The sequence below is a fragment of the Aplidium turbinatum genome, chromosome 8 (assembly GCF_918807975.1).
Source record: "Aplidium turbinatum chromosome 8, kaAplTurb1.1, whole genome shotgun sequence".
NCBI classification, from domain to species: domain Eukaryota; kingdom Metazoa; phylum Chordata; class Ascidiacea; order Aplousobranchia; family Polyclinidae; genus Aplidium; species Aplidium turbinatum.
The window spans coordinates 25,654,839-25,675,082 of NC_137479.1; the positions used below are offsets into that span (position 1 = coordinate 25,654,839).

Here is a 20,244-nt window from a genome sequence, read left to right on the forward strand (position 1 = left end):
TAGCGCGTGACTTCGTGAACGTAGAAGCTTCAAGATGAAGCGGCGCTGGTTCGACTCTCGGAGTGTGCGCTTGAGCAACGCATTCCAAGGACTGTTCTCCATTCAGCCGCACCTAATGGATGGAATACTTCCCCGCAACAAGACTTCAACAATCGGAAATTTCACTTTGTCAATCTCGATAACCGGCCCTGCGTCAAGAGCCTCAACAAGTAGGCCTATATGCGAAACTACCAGGAATAACCAATCAAAGCTTCGTCAGTCCGAGAATAAAAATTCAAAACCCAAACAAACTGATTGTCTACGACTTTGGAAATAAGTTTAGGTAAAAACATGCGGGCGTCCCAGCTTCGTCTTTCTTTATGCAATTATCATTGTAAACTTAGTCGGCAAAGTTTATTAACCTGGAGGTGTGAGAAGAGAATGCCAATGTTTGGAAATATTGCATTTATTCTCAAATTTTAGGGAAAGCATGTGTCCTCTGAAAATCTTCTAGTTTTAGGCCTACCACGCCAACATGAATCATAAAACCTTAAGCCCCGGCCATCTGCCACATCGAGAAAACCACCAAAACAACAATAAGGACCAACAAAGTCATTTGTAGCCTACGCGCTGCACAGAACTGCCTGACAGTTTCTGATGATATTCTATTAAACAGTGGTGTCATGCGGCTTGAAGCACGACCAGGTAGAACACCTCCACTGTATCAAGTGATTGAATTTCCATACAAGAGCCAGTTGGGTCATGGCCTCACTAGGATTGACTCATCAAGGCCTGCTACGGCCTCTTTTAACAGATTTCCACTGCAGGAAGAATATTATCTATGATGGTAGTGTCATTTCTTTCTAACCTTTTCTATGATGTTATCAACGTTCATTTGAAATCTACGATCAAAATATTATTTAAGTTTTGCTTGCGGTCCTTATATTGATTCAGTACCGTATATTGATGTGCTGGTTCCAGGGGCGTAGCCAGCACAAAAATTCGGGGAGGGGCAAATAAGCATAAGGCCTACTGCACATGTCAGTGAACCCTGTAATAAGGGATTAAAGATGGCAAAGCAACCAGAAGAGGGTCTTGAACATCAAGTAATTTTTCAGTACCGTATATTGATGTGCTGGTTCCAGGGGCGTAGCCAGCACAAAAATTCGGGGAGGGGCAAATAAGCATAAGGCCTACTGCACATGTCAGTAAACCCTGTAATAAGGGATTAAAGATGGCAAAGCAACCAGAAGAGGGTCTTGAACTGTTGAGCCCCCCTAAAATTAAAAAAATACCTAACAATTGCGCATTCTGAAAGTATTTTTAACCTAAAAATCAACAAAAAAAACTTTATCAAATGATGCTGTAACAGAGAGTGAAATGTTTATATTATTTTTCAAAGGAACGGAGGTGATTCAGTTCTTACATGACCAGTTTCCTACATTCATTTTTTTGTAGTGTCTCTATACACTTTCATCTTGTTTTAAAATTATCTGATCCAGCATTGCTGCACGAAATAATTCTGTATTTTTCGACTTTATTCTTCATGAGAAGATGAAATTCGAATTTTTGAATCATCATACTTTTTCTTTGCAGAAAATGCAAAATCGTTTTAATGCTCTGTATTGCTACTTTTCGTTTGATTTTTTTAAATTTTGTTTCGTAATTTCAAAATTCTTTATGTCATTTCGCTTTGAAGCAAAATTATTAGTTGTGAATTTGTTTCGATTCAATGATAAATAGACTGCATGAGTTTCTGATAAACGAACGAATACTGACTGCGCAGGAGGCCTTGAAAGTCGATATTGTGATTTATGCGGTAGTTTTTATTGGTCCGATGATCACGTCTATCATGTCAATAATGTTTTAACCGTGAAGGAATAATGCTAAACTAATAGGCTATACAACAGATCGAGTTTCGCTTTTAGCAGCATGATCGATTTCTTCACAATGCAGAAACTAACGACCTGTTTCAGTCTGATGCTGCGAGTTCGCTATGGTGGTAGCGGTTTGCACAAGCTTTTGGAACAAAATTCTCTAGTCATGTGCAATGAAGAAAGTAATAAGCTAGATCAGTGGTTCTCAACCAGTGGGCCATGGCTCACTGGTGGGCCATAGAAGCATTTTGAAGTGGGCCACAGACATATTTGAAAAATTGAAACATTTCTGAAAAAACTGAAACATATTTGAAAAAATGAAACATTTCGTTTCATTTTTGTCACTATAGTCAATTTTACAGTAGTGTGTTTGTTTAGTTACAATGAATGATGCTGCTATTTTTAGCTACAAAGTGGCAATCATCATTCTAATTATTGCAACATACAGTTTTATATCAACTCAGTTTTTACAACACTTTATGATGTAATTGTAATAGACTAGTTTGTGGTTACAATTAAGCCATCTTTATAGGCTAAGCGGTAGCTTTGTTGAACTTCTGCAGATCCGCTTTTTAGCACGTGCAGCATTTTATTTTGTGGATTATTTTGGCAAGGAATTGACAATACTTGAAGCATTAAGTTTGATGAAGATTACATTCAGTATGTATGTACCGTACATCAATTTTTGATAACAGAGAAGAAAAAGGACAATGTGTATTACGTTGTAAAGTTCTTAGTCATCATTCATTGGGACCATCAAAACTCAAACTTTACCTGGAAAAAGTTTATCCTAATTACAAAGATGAAGATATTTTTTTTTTTTAACGAAAAGAAGATATTGTGAAGCGTCAGCGCCTGGATTCAACAGGGGGATTCCAGCAACATTCCAAAAGCACTGTTTTGTAATTTTTTTCTTACATAAAAACTGAATGGGCCACAGAACTTTCATGCAAACCAAAATGGGCCACGAAAGAAAAAAGGTTGAGAACCACTGAGCTAGATAGAGGACCGGTACTAAATTCTTTGTAAAAATTAAAGCGACGGTTAATATTGATGCACTATAACTTAACCTGAGGTGAAAAAGCAGGGATTCTTAGGAAGGGATATACATTATACAGGGATATCTTCATTAGATATCCCTGCGAAAAAGTTACCAAAAAGTTCAGTGGTTCAGTTGCTTCCTACTCACTGGTGTTGGGCACTTTAATGCAGACATATTGCGTTAGCGTTTGGCAAAAAGTGCGGTGAGGTGATCTAAACAAAGACTTCGCAATGTAGATTTTAGCGACCTGTTTTAGCCTGATGCTGTGAGTTCGCTGTGGTAATAGCGAATTGAATTGATCATGCTGCTAAAAGCGAAACTCAATCAATTGTTGAACAAAGACATTCTGATAAATACGTGCTGGATCATCACCGGCACAACTAGGGTTACCGTATCATGAAGATGCCAATAACAAAATAGTACAATTTTTAAAGTTTTGTATATTTAAATGCGGTTTTTATGAATACCCACAGGCACCCATTTTGAATCGGTTTTAGTTCTTTGAAGAGCTTGATGGGATGATATCACAACTTGGTGACATCTCAGGATGCCAGGATGGTCTTGTATACCGCCCAGAAGAGCCAGTATAATTTTACATATTGTTCATTAATTGCTTCAACTCAATTGCAAAATGGTTTTTATTTGCTATTATCATACAGTACAACATGTAAACAATCATAAAGTGTCTTAAAAATGCGTACATTTCTCTAGTCCAGTGCAAGCAAATATTAATTAAAACATTTGTGATGGTAGGCCATAAAGATATTGTCCAGTCATAACATGAACCTTGTGACCATCCCCAGACTCATCATCTTGTGGCATGCCATTGTTTAACAAACAAAATTATGAAACAAGCAAGGTGTAAAGCATTGATGCAGAAGATCCTTGATATGATAAAAAACATTAGGAATGAGATGTGATAGAATTATCGCATGTGGTGGTCTAATACAGTTTGACTAGTTTCAGACATTCATAAGTGAAGCACACCAAGTGTTTGCAGACAGTCCATAAAAATGTTCAAAAAAGTAAATATGCATTAGTCATCCTATAGGAGTTGTGACTGTGTAGTTGCTGTAACATGGAAAAATGTGCAATTTTGCTCACAATTTAGATGTTTACATGTCAATATTTTAGATTTTCTTGCATTTTCGTCAAGTTTTTAATCATTTCAAGTTAAACACAGAACAAAATTTATTGTTGTGATTGTGTAGCCTACTGTTATTACTGTACCAACACTAGTGTTCAATTACACCGTTAGCATTAGGCATTCCAGTAGTCACTGCCTAATTGATGCATACCAATATTGCTTTAGTACAATAACAAAAATTTTGGTATTGTTTTTGTGTGTCTTTTTACCTTATATAGCTGTTTACTTTTGCGTGTGTATCACTGTTGATACCTCTGTTAATCTTAATATTGTTATTATCTTTATTAGTTGTTTACTGTACGTGATTGAAAGATGAATAAGCACTCTGCTTTACAACATCTCATACATTATTATTATTATTATTATAAAAATGAAATACAAACTAATGTATCAGCAGACATCAGACTGAAAGTCTATATTTGACCATGCAATGCATCCTGTGTTTTCAGACAAACAGTATTAGTTTTTAAACTTTTGAAACTCATCTATCAGCTAAACCAAAAATACTTGAAACAAAATAATAATTGGAACTCAAAATCAGTCTGATTAATTAATCTTAAAAAACAAATGCAGTTTTGTGGTAACAAAGGCAAAAGCAGGTGTTCAATCAATTAGGACAAGAGATAGATTTTTGCATCTATAGCACAATAAGAGTATGATATAAAATATTTTAGTGTAGTATCAAATGGCACTAAAATTAAGGCACAGTTTATAAATAATACTCGCAACAAGAAAATATTTAATCAGGGTCATCATGACAAAACATAAATGCACAATAAAACTGAATTGAACTGAGTGATTTTAAATGTTAATTAACTTCAGAATTTCATTTTGTCTCTTACTACAAGTTTATCACTTTTTGCAACTGATGGTTAGATGAAGACAAGTAATTTCAACAAATTGATACATTCTATAAACAAAAAGGTGCTCTACTTTTAGGATTTTTGCAAAAATAATCAAAAAATTTATATACTGGTATAAAAGAATTTTTCAAGTATTAGTCCATGGCAAACTAACAAGGAAATAAACAATCAAGCATATTTGCAAAATGAGTGCATTGGAATAAATCTGTAACATTTCACATTAAAATCTGCTACAGTCAGTTTTGTATTTCAGATCTATGGTGATTGAAAATAGATCAAGAGCATAGCCTTCAGGTAGCCTATTAGTCAAGCTTGTTGAAGCATCACTGTAACAAAAATTAAGGAAGTGTCTTTTCTAAAAAAATTACATACTTGTATGTGATGTATGAAAACTACTCAGAATACAGTTGAAAAGTCTCAGCTAATTCAAAGAAACTTTACTCCACTTGACTTAAGTCAGCTTCATCAACTCCTGCTTGTGATAAAAGTTCTGCAATGTTTTTTTCCAAATCATCGATACGGCTTCCCATGTCATCTATTCTTGAAACTATATTATCTGACATGTTTTGAAATTTCCCTTGCATATCTTGGAGTATTTGCTGGACAAATACTGTCAAGTCTTGCACACTTTTAGGATCATTATCAGCCATTATACCTTTCAAAGATTAATAGCCCAGTCAGTGAATGTATGCTGCTTTTAAACAAAAATGCAAGGAACAGATCCAGTTTTTACTCAATAAGATGTCTGCAGCGTAATCAGCCTCTTCCAATCTAATACTTGTCAAGGAACAGCAAATACGTTTTTCCCAGTTGTTTATCTATAAACAGTTTTCCACCTAGATTTAACTCCTGTCAAAAACATGAAAATTTTGTAAATAAACTAGCTATCTGTAAGATGCCAAATGTAAGCTACTGTCATTTACAACTCAAACAGAAGCACAAAATTAGCACCACATAGAAACTGGTGATATTGTTCTGAAGCTATTTTATTTCAAACATATACGTTTTATAAACAACTCCTTTCACAAAATGCTCTTTCATAGTTTTATACACTCACTACTTGAAAACAAACGAACTTTCTCTTTCTTTATCAAGCTATGCCGCGTTTTATTTGCGCAACGAAAGTTATTCAAACAAAAACGGCATCACCACTCTTCCACAAAAGCACAATGAAAGACCGCGTCGGCTCAAGTGGATTGTTTAGATAGGCGGTCATTCGTATCGCAAAGAATGTGAAAGCGTCGGAAAATTATAGACACCAAAATATAACAAAGCTTGATCATAAAATATGTTGAATATCCGAGCATATTTCGAAAAGTGAAAACGTATGTTTGCAGACTGCACAGCAAAATTGATGCCAAATATTTTATTTATTTCCGGGGAAATGGAAGTGCAGTGACGGACACTTTTTGATCGACCCTTGTGTCGAATTGGCAACTGGAATAAATGAAGGCCAGGGCTGTGTTTTTGTTTGCAATAAAACAAAGCGTGCATAGTTTCAAAGTAGGCGAACTTCGTTTTTTGCTATTCAACCCCCAAGCAGAAGTGATGCAAAATTTCCGTAAAGGTATCATATTCCATAGGTAGGCTACATATAAGTTTATGAGGTTTGATTGAAAAATATACGTACTCAATAATAAATTATGACAACTACATTGCATAGATAATGGTAAACCGCCACTAAAATTGAGACTCCACAGTCCACGCAGAGCCACTTTTTCAACCGCGAAAGTATCAGACATCTTTGGCAGAAATGTTCAAAATCCAGATTCTTTGAGTCAAATCTTTCCAGATTGGAATAATTTTTTACTTAGATCAGATTCAATTTTGGTCAGGCCAGATGATCAAAACCTTTTTTTAACAACGTATCACTGAGCTTTCAATATTAAAAAAAGTAATTTTTAATTTATTTGCTGAAAATTGAATAAAATTGAAAATTGAATTTTAATTTATTTGTTGCTCAATCGGAAATTTTGTTTTGTGGCGTGAATATGCCATGTTTGTTTGATGTGAAAAAAATGAGTAAAATGAAATTGAGAAGAGTAGGGAACACATCCCAAAAATAAACACAAATCGGAAAAAATCAGCGGAGCCAGGGCCAAGTTTTTAAAAAAAATTCATTTTAGATCTAAATTTTCTGACAACAAAAATAGGATCCAGGATTTATTTTGTAAAAAAATTCAATTGCAAAAAGATAAAAAAACTACAAAGTACGAAATTTGTATTTTTAATTATTCACAGCTACGAATTCACCTCTAAAATAAATCCCTATAATTTTTAAAAATACTGTACTCCAATTGGCAATCTCAATTCATCATAAGGAATTTTTTAAGTGAGCAAAAGTTAAAAAAATTATTTTACTGCATTTGGCAACACTGTTAAAATGTACTAAAGCAAAGTTTCAGTTCAGTTTGTTTTTATTTCTGACCAACACAAGTCACAACGAAAAAGCAATGTATGCCAAACATAGCAGAGGTCTAGAAAAGGCAGAAGCGTCAAAACGCGGACGTTATAACGTGCATAATACCAAAGCAGAACAATCAGTTTAAAATATGGCACGGTCGAGTTGCCAAGGTCCTGAAAAAATAAGAATGATAAATTTAAGAAAGGAGGATAAAATTTTTAAATATATCATTAACTCTGATTGCAGAATAACACAGCATATTCCAATACATTTAGTATAATTTTTTTTTAAATTCCATCCAAACTCCTCCCTCCTGCTCTGGAAATTACATGTCGCATAAAGTTGCATTGACATCACTTTTAGTTTGTGGCATTTAAAGTTCAAGTATTATTTGCCACCTGGGTTTTTTTTTTTCGGTCGTTTATCGGTCATTGACCGATTTTTTAGCAAAATATCTGAAAAAAATATAGTCAATTCGGTCAAAATGTCCGAAAAAAATTGCAAGGTTGAGTTTCGCTGATGAACGTTGAAGAAACGTTTGTCTGTTCTACCTTTTCTTAGATAAAACACAACAACGTTTCTCAGCGAAACTTAATGTTGTAGCTAATCAGGAAGTACAAATTTTGGTTTGTATCAACTATTAGAAAGGACATATTTTCATCAGAAAAAAATGACCAAAATAAATAAAAAATGACCAAAAAATAAATAAAAAATGACCTAAAAAATGTTCAAGAGAAAAGGGGATGTGAGAAGTTGCAGTGCATATAGAGGTGTAAAACTACTAGAGCATGGAATGAAAATTGTGGAGCGAATACTAGAAAAGAGGTTAAGAACATTGGTGAAATTAAATGATATGCAGTTTGGATTTATGCCAGGAAAAGGTACAGTGGATGCTCTGTTTATATTGAGAAGAATGCAGGAGGAATACCGAGAGAAGCAGAGAAAACTATATATGTGTTTCGTCGACTTAGAAAAGGCATTTGACAGAGTACCAAGGAAAGTGATGAAATGGGCAATGAGGAAAAGAGGTATACTGGAGGTATTAGTGAGAGCTGTGATGTCTATGTATGAGGATGCAAGAACAAAAGTGAGAGTTGGATCAAATTATTCAAACGAGTTTTCTGTGAAGGTTGGTGTACACCAGGGATCAGTTTTGTCACCTCTGATATTTGCTATTGTGGTTGACGTTGTAACTGAAGGAGTGAGGGAGGGCTTATTGAGTGAAATTTTGTATGCAGACGACCTGGTCTTGACAAGTAATTGTATGGAGGGAATGGAGAGAAAGTTTGAGAAATGGAAAGAAGCATTTGAAACCAAGGGTATGAAGGTGAATCTTGAAAAAACAAAAGTGATGGTGAGTGGAGCAGAGGGAACAGTTGTTGAGAGCAAAGTAGATCCCTGTGGAATATGTGGCAAGAGAGTGATGAGAAATTCAATGCAATGCAAGGAATATGCATATGGAAAGTGGGTACATGCAAGATGTGCTAATGTCAAGAGAGCCGCAACAAGATTGGCGAAGTGTTTTGTTTGTGGGAAATGCAGTAAAGGAAGGAATGAAGTGGAAGGCCATGATGATGAGTTCTGCCATGGCATCGAAACAGTGACAGACTTCTGTTATCTGGGTGATCGGATAAATGGAAGTGGTGGATGTGAAGCAGCGGTGACAACAAGGGCAAGATTGGGCTGGGCAAAGTTCAGGGAATGTGGGGAAATGTTGCATGGCAGAAAATTTTCACTAAGGATGAAAGGAAAAGTATATCGGAGCTGTGTGCGGCCTGCAATGCTATATGGTAGCGAGACATGGGTATTGAGAGAGAGTGAACTGGCAATCCTGAGAAGAACGGAAAGGTCAATGGTGAGAGCAATGTGTGGGGTGAAAACGAGAAGGGAAAAAAGGACTGAAGAATTGTTGGATATGCTAGAGATGAGAGAGACCATAGACCAACTGGCAAGGGCAAATGGAGTAAGATGGTATGGACATGTGATAAGGAGGGAGGAAGGAAGTTTTCTTAGAAAGGCACTAGATCTAAAGGTGGATGGGAAGAGGAAACGCGGTCGTCCAAGAAGAACGTGGAAACAACAAGTGAAGGATGAGTTTAAAAAAGTCGGACTGAAGGAGGAAGATGCAAGGGACAGGGTGAAATGGAGAAAAGGGATTAAGACAATTGCTGCGCGGAAACAATCGGCCACCCCCACTAGTGGGGAACAAACCGACGATGGATTATGATGATGATGACCGAAAATTTTTACAAGTCATTTCGGACAAATGACCGAAAAGTCTCAGCGAAAAAAAAAACCCAGTTTGCCACTCAATTAAATTCAATTTTATTTTTAATTGCTGGTGCAAACATGCAGAGAACAATAAAGTAAACACACGAATTTGGCACCAACAAAAGGAAAAAATGACCAAACCAACAGGTTTAAAGTGGGCTTAGAAAGGTTTTTGGAAAAAAGTTATGCTCTAATACTGTACCGTAGGCTAGAAATATGGACCATCATGTGACAATTCCAACAAGCCCAAGTTTATGCCTCTGGACTGTCGCTTATCCCCTGGCTTAAACTAAAGTAGAAGATGACCACTTTTAAGTTTTTTCACAGACAGTTAATGCTCAGTTTTAATCACTGATAGCAGTAATGCAGAAGTCTTTTCTTACCTTCACTTTACATAAATACTTTGAATAACTGATATACAGTGGCGGCTCATGGTCTCAAAACATGGGGGGCTGCATCAACCATAGTAGGCTAACCTAATGTAATTATAAACCTGTACCGGACTGAGTTATAAATGCACTGAGTTAGGGGTTAAGGTTAGTAACACAGTAACATGTTTTTTTAATTGGCTGTCGTTTAATGTTTTTATCATTTAAAGTAAACTTTTGATAATGGCTTGAATTTGGTCAAGTTTAGGTGGCCACCAGATAGAGCTAATACTATTATGGGACTTGGTATTAACTTAGTTGGTTAGATCTATGCTTGTGCTTTCCAACGATGGCAAATCTGTTGAAATTGAAAAATAAATAAATAAATGGGAGACAATTTCCTTCAGGTGTTTTTCAGTGCATTTTCACCCCGTACTTCCTCCTTTATAATAGTCCATTCCAACCTGTGTGACGTATCAAGACATCATCATTCAGTTATTGACCAACAGGGTGAATTGTGAAAGAGCACCAATAGTTACAGTAATTGGCTTTACTTCACATCAAAACTAGTCTGTTTCAGTGACTTCTCAAAACACAGATCAAGTAAAGTAACCTACGATCCCTTCACCTAATCACCGATAGCCTCCATGCGCTTACCCTAAAGATTTACGAGAACCAAAGTTGGAATCCCTGACCAGGGTCTGTTCTATTTGCAGTCCCTACAGCACTTGTTCAGTGATGCTAGAAAACTTTTTTCTGAAAAACCTACGTCATAAAAAAAAGAACAAGCAACACCGGACCTGCAAAATTTGCAGACCCAGAGTTGCCAATTCATTTTTGTAAGACAATGTTTTTTTTGATTACAACAAAATAACATTAAAAGTTTTTTAATTTTTCAAGCAAAATAAATTAAAAAAAACATGGCAAAACTATCTATATGTAATATAATTCACATATGCACAAAAATGTTGGGGGGGCTGCAGTCCCGCAGTCCCTTATGACGAGCCGCCACTGCTGATATAGATAAATCAAACATAATTGGTAGAATATTCTGAAAATTGTTGAAATTCAATTCTAATTACGGTACTGTTTGGTTGAGAACAACAGAAGTATCGTTAACATTACAACTTTACCCAAAATTTCAAAACTTAAAATTTACTTAATTACTGAAAGAAACAATATTCTCAGTTAGGTGTGGTGATTGAGCATATGCTATTCAGTGATATTCACCCCAATAACTCAGTTGGTTAAATGCTTCATTTTGTGCATAAATAAACCTCAAGATCAAGGAGTACTGGACTGCTGGTTTGGCTCTCAAGGTGCAGTTAAGCAATGCATTTTGAGGACTGTTTTCCATTCAGTGATATATTATGGATGCCATAATTTACAGACAACAACACTTCAACAAGCGGAAACTCGGTGATCCAGCAAAGCCTTACAATCATGTAAAACTGTCAGGCATAACCTATTAGACGCTTTTTTTGTCCAAGGATAAAGACTTAACCCAATCAACCATTGTGATGCTTTTGGTACTAAACCAATTTTTTTTACATGTTATATATTGCTGTGATGCATCTAATTATTATGATACCATTTACTTTTTTTAAAGACCATATTGTTTTACCAAAAGAGTTATAAAATGATGACACTACCAGCTTAGTGTTTTTCTTTTTTTCAGCGCAGTATATTCTTCTTGTAATTGAAATTATGCTTACTTTTACAAAAGTTGTCAGGTCATGTGTAGCACAAAGTTCTGGATACCTTGCAGATGTGTCACATGTGCTTTCTATTAGACCTTTCCGAACCAAAGCAATTGCATCATGTCAATTTCAGAAACAAAATGTGAGGGAACCTGTGGAAGACACACAGTTAAACAGTACTGATAACAAATTAAAACATTCTGTAGAAATTTCTAACATTCGTCATGATCTTCCAAGTATAGACCCATCCAAACCATGCTTTCCAGAGCTAATTCATCCTGTAGATACAAAAGTTGGGTTTTGGGAAAGTGAACGTGGATTGGCACTTAGAGAAACTGCACTGACTGCAGTCGGTAGAAGCTTACGATTATTTGTGACTATAGAAAGGTATGATAATTGGTGGGAATCAACAATGGAAATTACAGACAAACTGAGAAAGAAATTCAATAACTTTGATGAAGTTGTTTATCAAAATTATGGTCCTGAATGGGCAATGTGTTATCTTATTTTAAAAATTGGTGGCTCATTTAAATTAGTAACTGATGACAGATGGATTGATGATTCGCATAACATTAGAACGCCTACTAAAAAAGACTGTACAGTAGAAGGAATTGATTTACGTAAAAGCTGTTTAAATTATGATGGGATGAGGTATTTTGATCATGTTGGTTATGTAAGATTTCTAACCGTTGCCGACTCAAAACTATTTGACAATAATTGCATGACACGTTTACACCCTCTTGCTGATGTGTTAGAATATTTAGATATCAGTGGAACTGCTGTAACAGTTGAATCACTTACGTATCTGAGAATATTCACTAAATTGAGATGGCTAAATATCAGTCGATTATCTAACATGCCCCAAGTTGATAAACTGGTTCCGTTCATCAAAGAAATCGTGCCATCTGATTGTGTTGTTGTGACAAATGATGATCTGCCTTCACTGAGTTATGGGAGTGAAATTCCTTATCGTTGCCCAAAAAATCCCAACAAAGATTTAGTACTGGAAGAAAACCCGGGAATTGGAGATACTAATTTCTTTGAAACCAAATATGGCTTCACTGCCTTACAAGTGAATGATGTCACCCCTGTGCACCAACTGTGGAAGACACCTACTGTGGCTAGGCAAAGACATTTTCGCTTAAGTTTTCACAATCTTGATGGAAGATATAAACTTGAAACTTTGATTGAATATATTAATAAGGCTGAAAAATATCCCCCGTTGTTATGATATAATTGTGTCAGTCTCTTTTCAGTGGAAAAATTTGGCACTTCAAGCAAATTCCGAGTCATTTTCTTGCTTGTTAATGTATCACACAGAATTTGTAATATTGTAAGCATTTTTTACAAGCACTTTTCCATTGGTTGCTTGTCTTTAAGATAACAATTACTAATAGGCCTACATAGTTCAATTCAAATTAGTATTTGCACTGAGTTCTACGTTGTTGTCATATTTTGTAAATCAAGACGTACTTACATTGTATATATATACCACTTGTATGTACAGTTTGCTAGCTATTTTAAGCACCTTAACCTTTGGTTGTGAGAATATTTATCTTTGGTCTGAAAAATGGTATTCTGAAAAGTTGATTTTATCTGTTTCAAATACTGTATGGTAATGGTGCTCAATAAGTGGAAGCTTGAAATCACACCTAGGTGTGGTTACCAATTTGAAGTTTCTGTACGTTTCTAGTGGTACATTGTGCGCTCAAAGTGTGTTGTAAGGAATATGTAAGATTAATACATCATGAGCAGGAGCAAGTTTTGAATCTATGCCAATGAAGCCAAAATCTGTTATTTAATAGAATGGATCTTACAAAGCAGTGCGATCCCAGACAACAAAACCCGTCATTTTGACGGTCAAAATCCGTCAACATCTCCAGACCAGACGTTGAATCAATGTAAAAATGACGGATTTTGTTGTGTGGAAAACTTGCACGTACTTGTGATTGTGTCATAGGCTACTAAGCCAGGGATATTCAAGAAAATATTTCGGCGGTATTATAAACTGGGGTGAGCGTCCGCTACTTTAAAAGTAACACGTTACCACTGCAATAAACTAAAAGAGCGGTGCTTCCGCTACCAGTCGATGAAAAGTAACGCGGTACCGTTCCCGTTACTTGAGTTAAAAGTTGAGCGCGCTACTTCTACGTTTCAGTACCGCATTTGTGTATACATTACAACCAGCAGCGTAGCCAGGAATTTTTAGGGTGGGGGGAGGATTAACGACCCGGGGTCTGGGGGGCCTCCCCCAGAAAATTTTGAAAAATTACTTTGAATTTGGTGCATTCTGAGAGCATTTTCAACAAAAATGTGGTTATGAATATTCTTGTAAAATAGTGCTGTCCGGTGGCATAGCAAAAGGATAAGATCATGTTTTCTTCGGCATTTTTCGGAAATAAAGCTGTCTCTATGTTTTCTTGTTGCTAATTCCTGGCTGAGATGTTTGGTATTGGCAAAACTCGCTCTTTTAATGCAATTTTGTTTAAAATTAGGCAATTTTTTTTTGACTGAAAGCATCATTCTCAATATCGTGACATCACACGCGTGCCAAAGGGGGGGTTGTAACCCCCAACCTCCCCCCCCCTTGGCTACGCCACTGATTACAACCATTTCAAAGTCGTTATGAAAATCACGTTCTAGGTGAAATTTTATTCTTATCGCCAGTAGTTCCATGAAAAATCTTCAACAACGATTTATTTATTTTTTAGTTTAAATTGGAATGTAGCTGAAGTACGACTGAAGCCAATGTAGCACCTATCCGCTACATAGGAAAAAATAGTGCCGCTACTACTCTAACAACAATGTAGCGCCGCTATCGCTGCCAACAAGATAGCGGCGCTACTGCCCACCTCTAGATGAAGTGCAACATTGTCTTCACATGGCATCATATTTCACGAAAAGGTTTTATACAACTTGATTGTTGTGAAAATGCCACCATTTAGAATCGATAATACAGTAGGCTAAGTAACAAATCTACTACGACTAACAAATATAACAAAATCTACTAGCCTACTACGACTAGGCTACTACTAACAAATCTACTACGACTGGCTGCAAAAAATAAAGCATGTCATGTGAATATGATGCTACCTCTCAATGAAATAAAGTACCGTATTTAATATAGGCTATTTGTATGAGTGATTGTAACATTTTGTTTCGTGAGACTTGTGTTTTCTCTATTTGAAAACTATTTGATTCGAATTAAGATTTGTTGGCAAAAGGTTGGCTCACAACCAGGCCCGCAACCAGCAAATATTTTCGGGGGGGGCATTTAATTTTTATCAAAGAACAAACATTAAAATGATGCATTGTGACATTTTTATGTTAATGTCCACGCCCATTGATAGAGTGTGTGGCACTACCATGCTACGGTTCAGTGGTCATAACTTATGTCAATCACGTTTTTGTTTAGTACAGCATTAAAGGAAACTAGCCTTTGTAACCTTTTCTCATTTAGCTGTGACTACCCAAGGAAGAAAATTACGATATCACAGTAATGTGTTCAGTCGGTTACAAATAAAATACAACATCTGTAGGCTACGAACTGCATTGGCACGACTGGAGTCATAAATTAATCAATAACATATGTTTATATCAACATAAACAAACAGATACATAGGAATAAACTCAACACGGTAATTACAAATTACAATCCTGAAACATTTTGTTGGCTCAACAAGTTTTTATGTTTGTAGGCCCAAAGAAGTTGACTTTGCAAATGCAAAATGACATTTTAATTTAGAGCATAATGTTTAACTTTCTACTTGATTTGGCAAGTTCGTTTAACACCAATTCCGCGCTTGGAATTTGAGTACGATGGATTTGCATGAGAGCTAGTCCAGAAAGCCTGTCCTGCCCCATAGTGCTTCTAAGGTAACTTTTCAAGCGTCGTAAACACCTAAATGTTCTTTCTGCAGAAGCAATTGTGACTGGAAGTGTAGCCAAAATTATCAAGAGTTTGTAAATGTTTGGATAAAACTCTTTTTGGGATTCTATTGCTGACACCGCATCAATCGCAATTGCTGGCCTTTCACTTTCAAGAATTCATTTAAAATCAGATTTACAAATGCCTAAGCCCAACTGAGTAGCTTATTCACCACGCTATCGCAGCTGCTTTTGATCTCGAATTATCTAGTTGTTTTTAAACGCTTTTTATGGTGATGATGGATGCTGACATTATGTATACGCTAACGAAACAGATAATGAGGATGCCAGCCTAATTTATCGAACAAAATTGTTAGCATAGCTTCCAACCAGCGTAGCCTACTTTCGGTTTCGATAGTCTACACTCTACAGTACGTGCACGGACATTTTGCCGAAAGGACATTTTGCCAAAACTCATTTTGCCGACAGGACTAATTACCGAATTCTATAATTTCGCCAATTTGTCTAATCGGCATTTAGTCCTTTCGGCAATTAGTCTTTCGGCAAAATGAGTTTCGAAAAAATGTCTATTCGGAAAAATGTCCTTTCGGCAAAATGTCCTTTCGACAAAATGTCCGGGTACCCTACAGTATGGCTGTACGTGTACGACGTATAGTAGGGCCTACATTTCATACTGCATAAAACGCTTAAAAATTTTTCAAAAAATTTCGGGGGGGGCAAATGCCCCCAATGCCCCCCCCTGGTTGCGGGCTTGCTCACAACCGAATGCCCACGGCGACGAACGCGCTGTGGGGCCTACCATTGGCTCAACGTCGCGTCAACAAACTATTTTTTATAAGTTATAGCGTTTTTGCTTGAATAAACCTTCGTTCACTTTACTTTCATCAAATTGCAACACATACTGGCCAATACTCTAATTATTTTGTTGTGAATACGAAAAAGGTTATTTATGGGTTGTTGGTTTCAAAGCAGGGGTCACCAACTGGCGGCCCGCCAGCGATTTTTTTTCCCACGAGCTTTCTGTCTCATTGATTCTAGTCACTCTAAAAGTAAGATTTTCCGAAAGTGTTTTGAGAGATCAGATTGCGAAATAACTATTTGCCAATGAAATTTTGCTATGATAATAAAGTATAAGCTTTCCCTAACCCTGCTTTTTTTGAAAAGCTCCTGTGCACCGCAAAAATTAATTTATAGAAAAAAAAAGTTTGACTTCGACGGGCGTCGAACCCTCGTTCTCACGAACACTAGGAAGAGGATGAAACCACTGAACCAACCGTGCCAACGAGAAGATGTTGCATTCACACGGTTTTAATACAAACTTGAAAATCGTGGCAGAACACCAGTTTAAAATATAGGCTTGCAGGTTTTAATTTTATGTAACCATCTATTTAGAATAGAATTTTATGCATGTTGATAATATCGGAGTTTGCTTTATTTGTTCGTTTTACGTATTTTCAAATTTTCTTTTTTACATGTGCTTGCTGAAGATGCTATTACTATAGCGAAACCGATTCTTATTTAATAAATAACACTAAGAGGTTAGATTGTTGTGCAAATGCCAGCATTTGATGAATGCAAAATAGCAGTACAAACTTTTACCAAAATATGCAAATGAGACAGAAATCTCGTGGGAAAAAAAATTTCGCGGCCCGCCACGCTGTTATGTGCGGCCCGCGGAAGGTATCAGCGTGCAAGTATAACCAAAAATACTTTTCTTGAGGAGTTAAAGTGCATGAATGCAAAAAATAGTTTCCGAGAAACATATTTTTGCTTTGCATACGATTCCACCGACCGACCAATCAGATTGTAGTTCTAGGTAGGGGTCGTTCAAAGTTTTCCAATGCGAAAAAACGTTCATATTTGCAGCAGTAGAATTGCAATTGACAAGGATAGCCTATTATGTTCTTCAATATATAACTTTAAACATACCGGCTTACTTAGTGGTGTGGTAAGTTGCAGCTCAATGCCGTTTGAAATGAGAACGAAATCACCACTTATTTGAAAGTCATAGAAATTTCCTGCTATGGGATTACTAATGGTCATGCGATTATAGCCTATAGTTCTTTGGCTGTTTTTTTTTAATGACGCACATTGTTCATCTGTTTAACTACAGCTTGCATGCATAATTTGCAGTGATGTACGCGCATACAAAAAATATTGACGCCGTAAACGCAAACGTTCGAAAAACCATACGCCGTATGCGTCAACGTAACTTGTAAAAAATGTTGGCAGCGTTAGCGCATACACTAGCGTAAACTCATTTTGTTTGCTAGGTGCCAAACATTTACACGGTATAAACCACTCGAAACAAACAAGTTTTATTTTGAATTTCCACGAAGAAACACAAGTATCTGAAAGTGTACATCTGACATTTTGCTTGTGTTTTGGTTCCAATATGTCTTTGGGACCGTTCAAATATTACGTAACGCTATCGATGGGGAGGGGGAAGGTTTATGAAAAGCGTTACGTTAGCGTCACATCGGGGATGGAGGGGGTTCAAGCAAAACGTTACGTAACGCTTACGAGTACGGTAGTTTATTTGTGCTGGCTGGTATCGTCGTTTGGATACTAAATTAAGCTGAAATCATATCCAACAGCACCTATTCAGCACCAACGAAATCTCTATTAAGTATCAACTACGGTACTGTAATTCCCGTAATTTCATACAGGTTCCAAGTGATTAAAACCTCGCATTGCAGAATTGCAAGGCAGCATTCTTACAGTATAGCAACTTACTACTATACTTACTCGTATAGGCTACCGGTACCTCACAAATAGCAATGTTTAATTGTGCACAGGAAGTAAAAAAAACTAATAATTAATTAATTGTTTGTTAAAGTGATTACCGGTAGAGTAGTCTTGAACTGGGCACAAGAAACTACGCGTGCAAAAAACGTCAAAATTGAAGTTGATTTAATGGCTAGCTTTTTGTTACATTGTTTCGGCAAGTTGGACATAACGTGGTGTTAGCTTTTACTCTATTCTTCCCCGCATTAAAGAATCAATGTCAAGTATCGAGTTTTGTTTGTTTGACTTGATCTCAACAAGACTGGAAAATCCTTCTTCACACTAATAAGTGGTAGGCATCTGCATCAAGACATCAATGGCTTTTTGCGCGAGATTTTTGTATTCGGGAAATTCAAGAAGAGAACCCCAACACATTCTGTGTACTCACTTCTCGGAATGAGTATTTTTGATTTAAATCAGCCCGTAGTTCCAATAATTCCTCATCCTCAGTTGGTTCTTCATTAAATGGTTGGATAATCCACGAGTTTGCTTCCAGACATTGGTCGTTATCTTCAGGAAAATACGTAATCAAATTGTTGGCAGGTAATTTCAGGTGACCAACAATAAGGGCAGACAAGTTATCTTCAGTAGAAACGTCCTCAAACTCCCAGCTAGACTCTTTCATGTATTGACTTAATACAGGAAAGTCATTGAAGTTCCTCGACAAAGCATTCTCTTTCCAGAGTGCAATTTTTATCTTCAGCGCATTGATCCTGCTAGTTGACCGAAATATTTCATCCCCTCTCCCTTGAAGACTGATCTTCACTTGGTTCAAACGATCAAAAATCGACGCCAAGTATGCCAATTTTGCAATCCAGAATATGTCACGAAACTTGGAAGCCCTTGGGCAGTGCCGGTCATAGGGTATTTCGGGCCCAGTGCGGAAAATGCTTTGCGGGCCCCAATAACAATGATCCAATTCAGTAGTGTAGCTAGGTATTTTGAAAGGGGAGAGGGGGTTGACAGCCAGTGGGCGAAGCCTGACGACGTGTTCGCCGAAGGCGACACCCAGCTGTGGGGTCTCTCCAAGAAAATTTTGAAAAATTACTTTGAATTTGGTGCATTCTGAGAGCATGTTAAAAAATTACTGCATTTTCTGAGTAAATTGCGGGCCCCCTAATTTGCGGGCCCTGTGCAATCGCACGGTTTGCACACCCCAAAGACACTTTTACACTGCCTTGGGTCTCCGTGCAGTGTAAAATGCCCCTAATTGTTCGCGAAGTATATTCGAGCGTATCTGTTTCAAAAGCACAAAGCAGGTTGGCGAGTAATAACCGCACACGAGTAGGTCCGGTTAAAAGTTTACAAATATGCCAATTGCTGTCTCTGTTGTGACTTCCACTATCACAGATCTAAGCTGTATACCCTTCTCCAGCTGTAGGCTATACCCTAGTTTTGATCTGGTAGTCTATACACTTGGGTATACAGTAGCCTATAGTATACCCGGTTGAATAGCACTGGCCCAGGCCTACATATGTTCATTAAAAACCAAACGACTTTGACACAAACCTCTCAACAGGTAGAAGATATTCATACGTGCGAGTCTGAAGAAGACAAGCAGTGGCCGAGGTCGGCAGCAGTGGCCGAGTGGTTAGCGCGTTGGGCTCACAGTCGAGAGCCTGCGTGTTCGACTCCAGCCACCCGCACCTGCTGTTGTTTCTCTGGGCAAGAAACTTTACGATAATTGCCTCTACCCAGTGATCGATTTCGAGTAATGGGTAGTTCCAAATTAAAGTCATAAGCAGAGTAAACAACCGGAAACAGACATTGTCGTCGGCTGCAGCGTGGGTCAGGTGTACGTCATACGTCGGAAGGCGTACACCGATGCATAGCGCTCAAGTCCGCTTTCCCGCAATGCAGGATAAAGATAAACAAACAAACAAACAAACAATTATGCATCAAGTTCGAACCACACAAG

At 37.1% G+C, this 20,244-nt stretch overlaps 2 protein-coding genes across 2 annotated transcripts; one reads left to right on the forward strand and one right to left on the reverse strand.

Moving 5' to 3' along the window:
* Positions 1 to 3,518: 3,518 nt before the first annotated feature.
* On the reverse strand, positions 3,519 to 5,753 carry LOC145775254 (heat shock factor-binding protein 1-like). The gene has a single exon (XM_082586510.1). The coding sequence runs from the start codon at positions 5,556 to 5,558 to the stop codon at positions 5,346 to 5,348; it is 213 nt and encodes a 70-aa protein (XP_082442636.1). The 5' UTR covers positions 5,559 to 5,753; the 3' UTR covers positions 3,519 to 5,345.
* Positions 5,754 to 11,639: 5,886 nt separating this feature from the next.
* LOC145775735 (uncharacterized) lies at positions 11,640 to 13,404 on the forward strand. Its single transcript, XM_082587095.1, has one exon. The coding sequence runs from the start codon at positions 11,659 to 11,661 to the stop codon at positions 12,880 to 12,882; it is 1,224 nt and encodes a 407-aa protein (XP_082443221.1). The 5' UTR covers positions 11,640 to 11,658; the 3' UTR covers positions 12,883 to 13,404.
* Positions 13,405 to 20,244: the final 6,840 nt, after the last annotated feature.

Bases quoted from the DNA above. Each gene is read 5' to 3' on its own strand.
- LOC145775254 (XM_082586510.1), bottom strand. From the start codon at position 5,558: ATGGCTGATAATGATCCTAAAAGTGTGCAAGACTTGACAGTATTTGTC.
- LOC145775735 (XM_082587095.1), top strand. From the start codon at position 11,659: ATGCTTACTTTTACAAAAGTTGTCAGGTCATGTGTAGCACAAAGTTCT.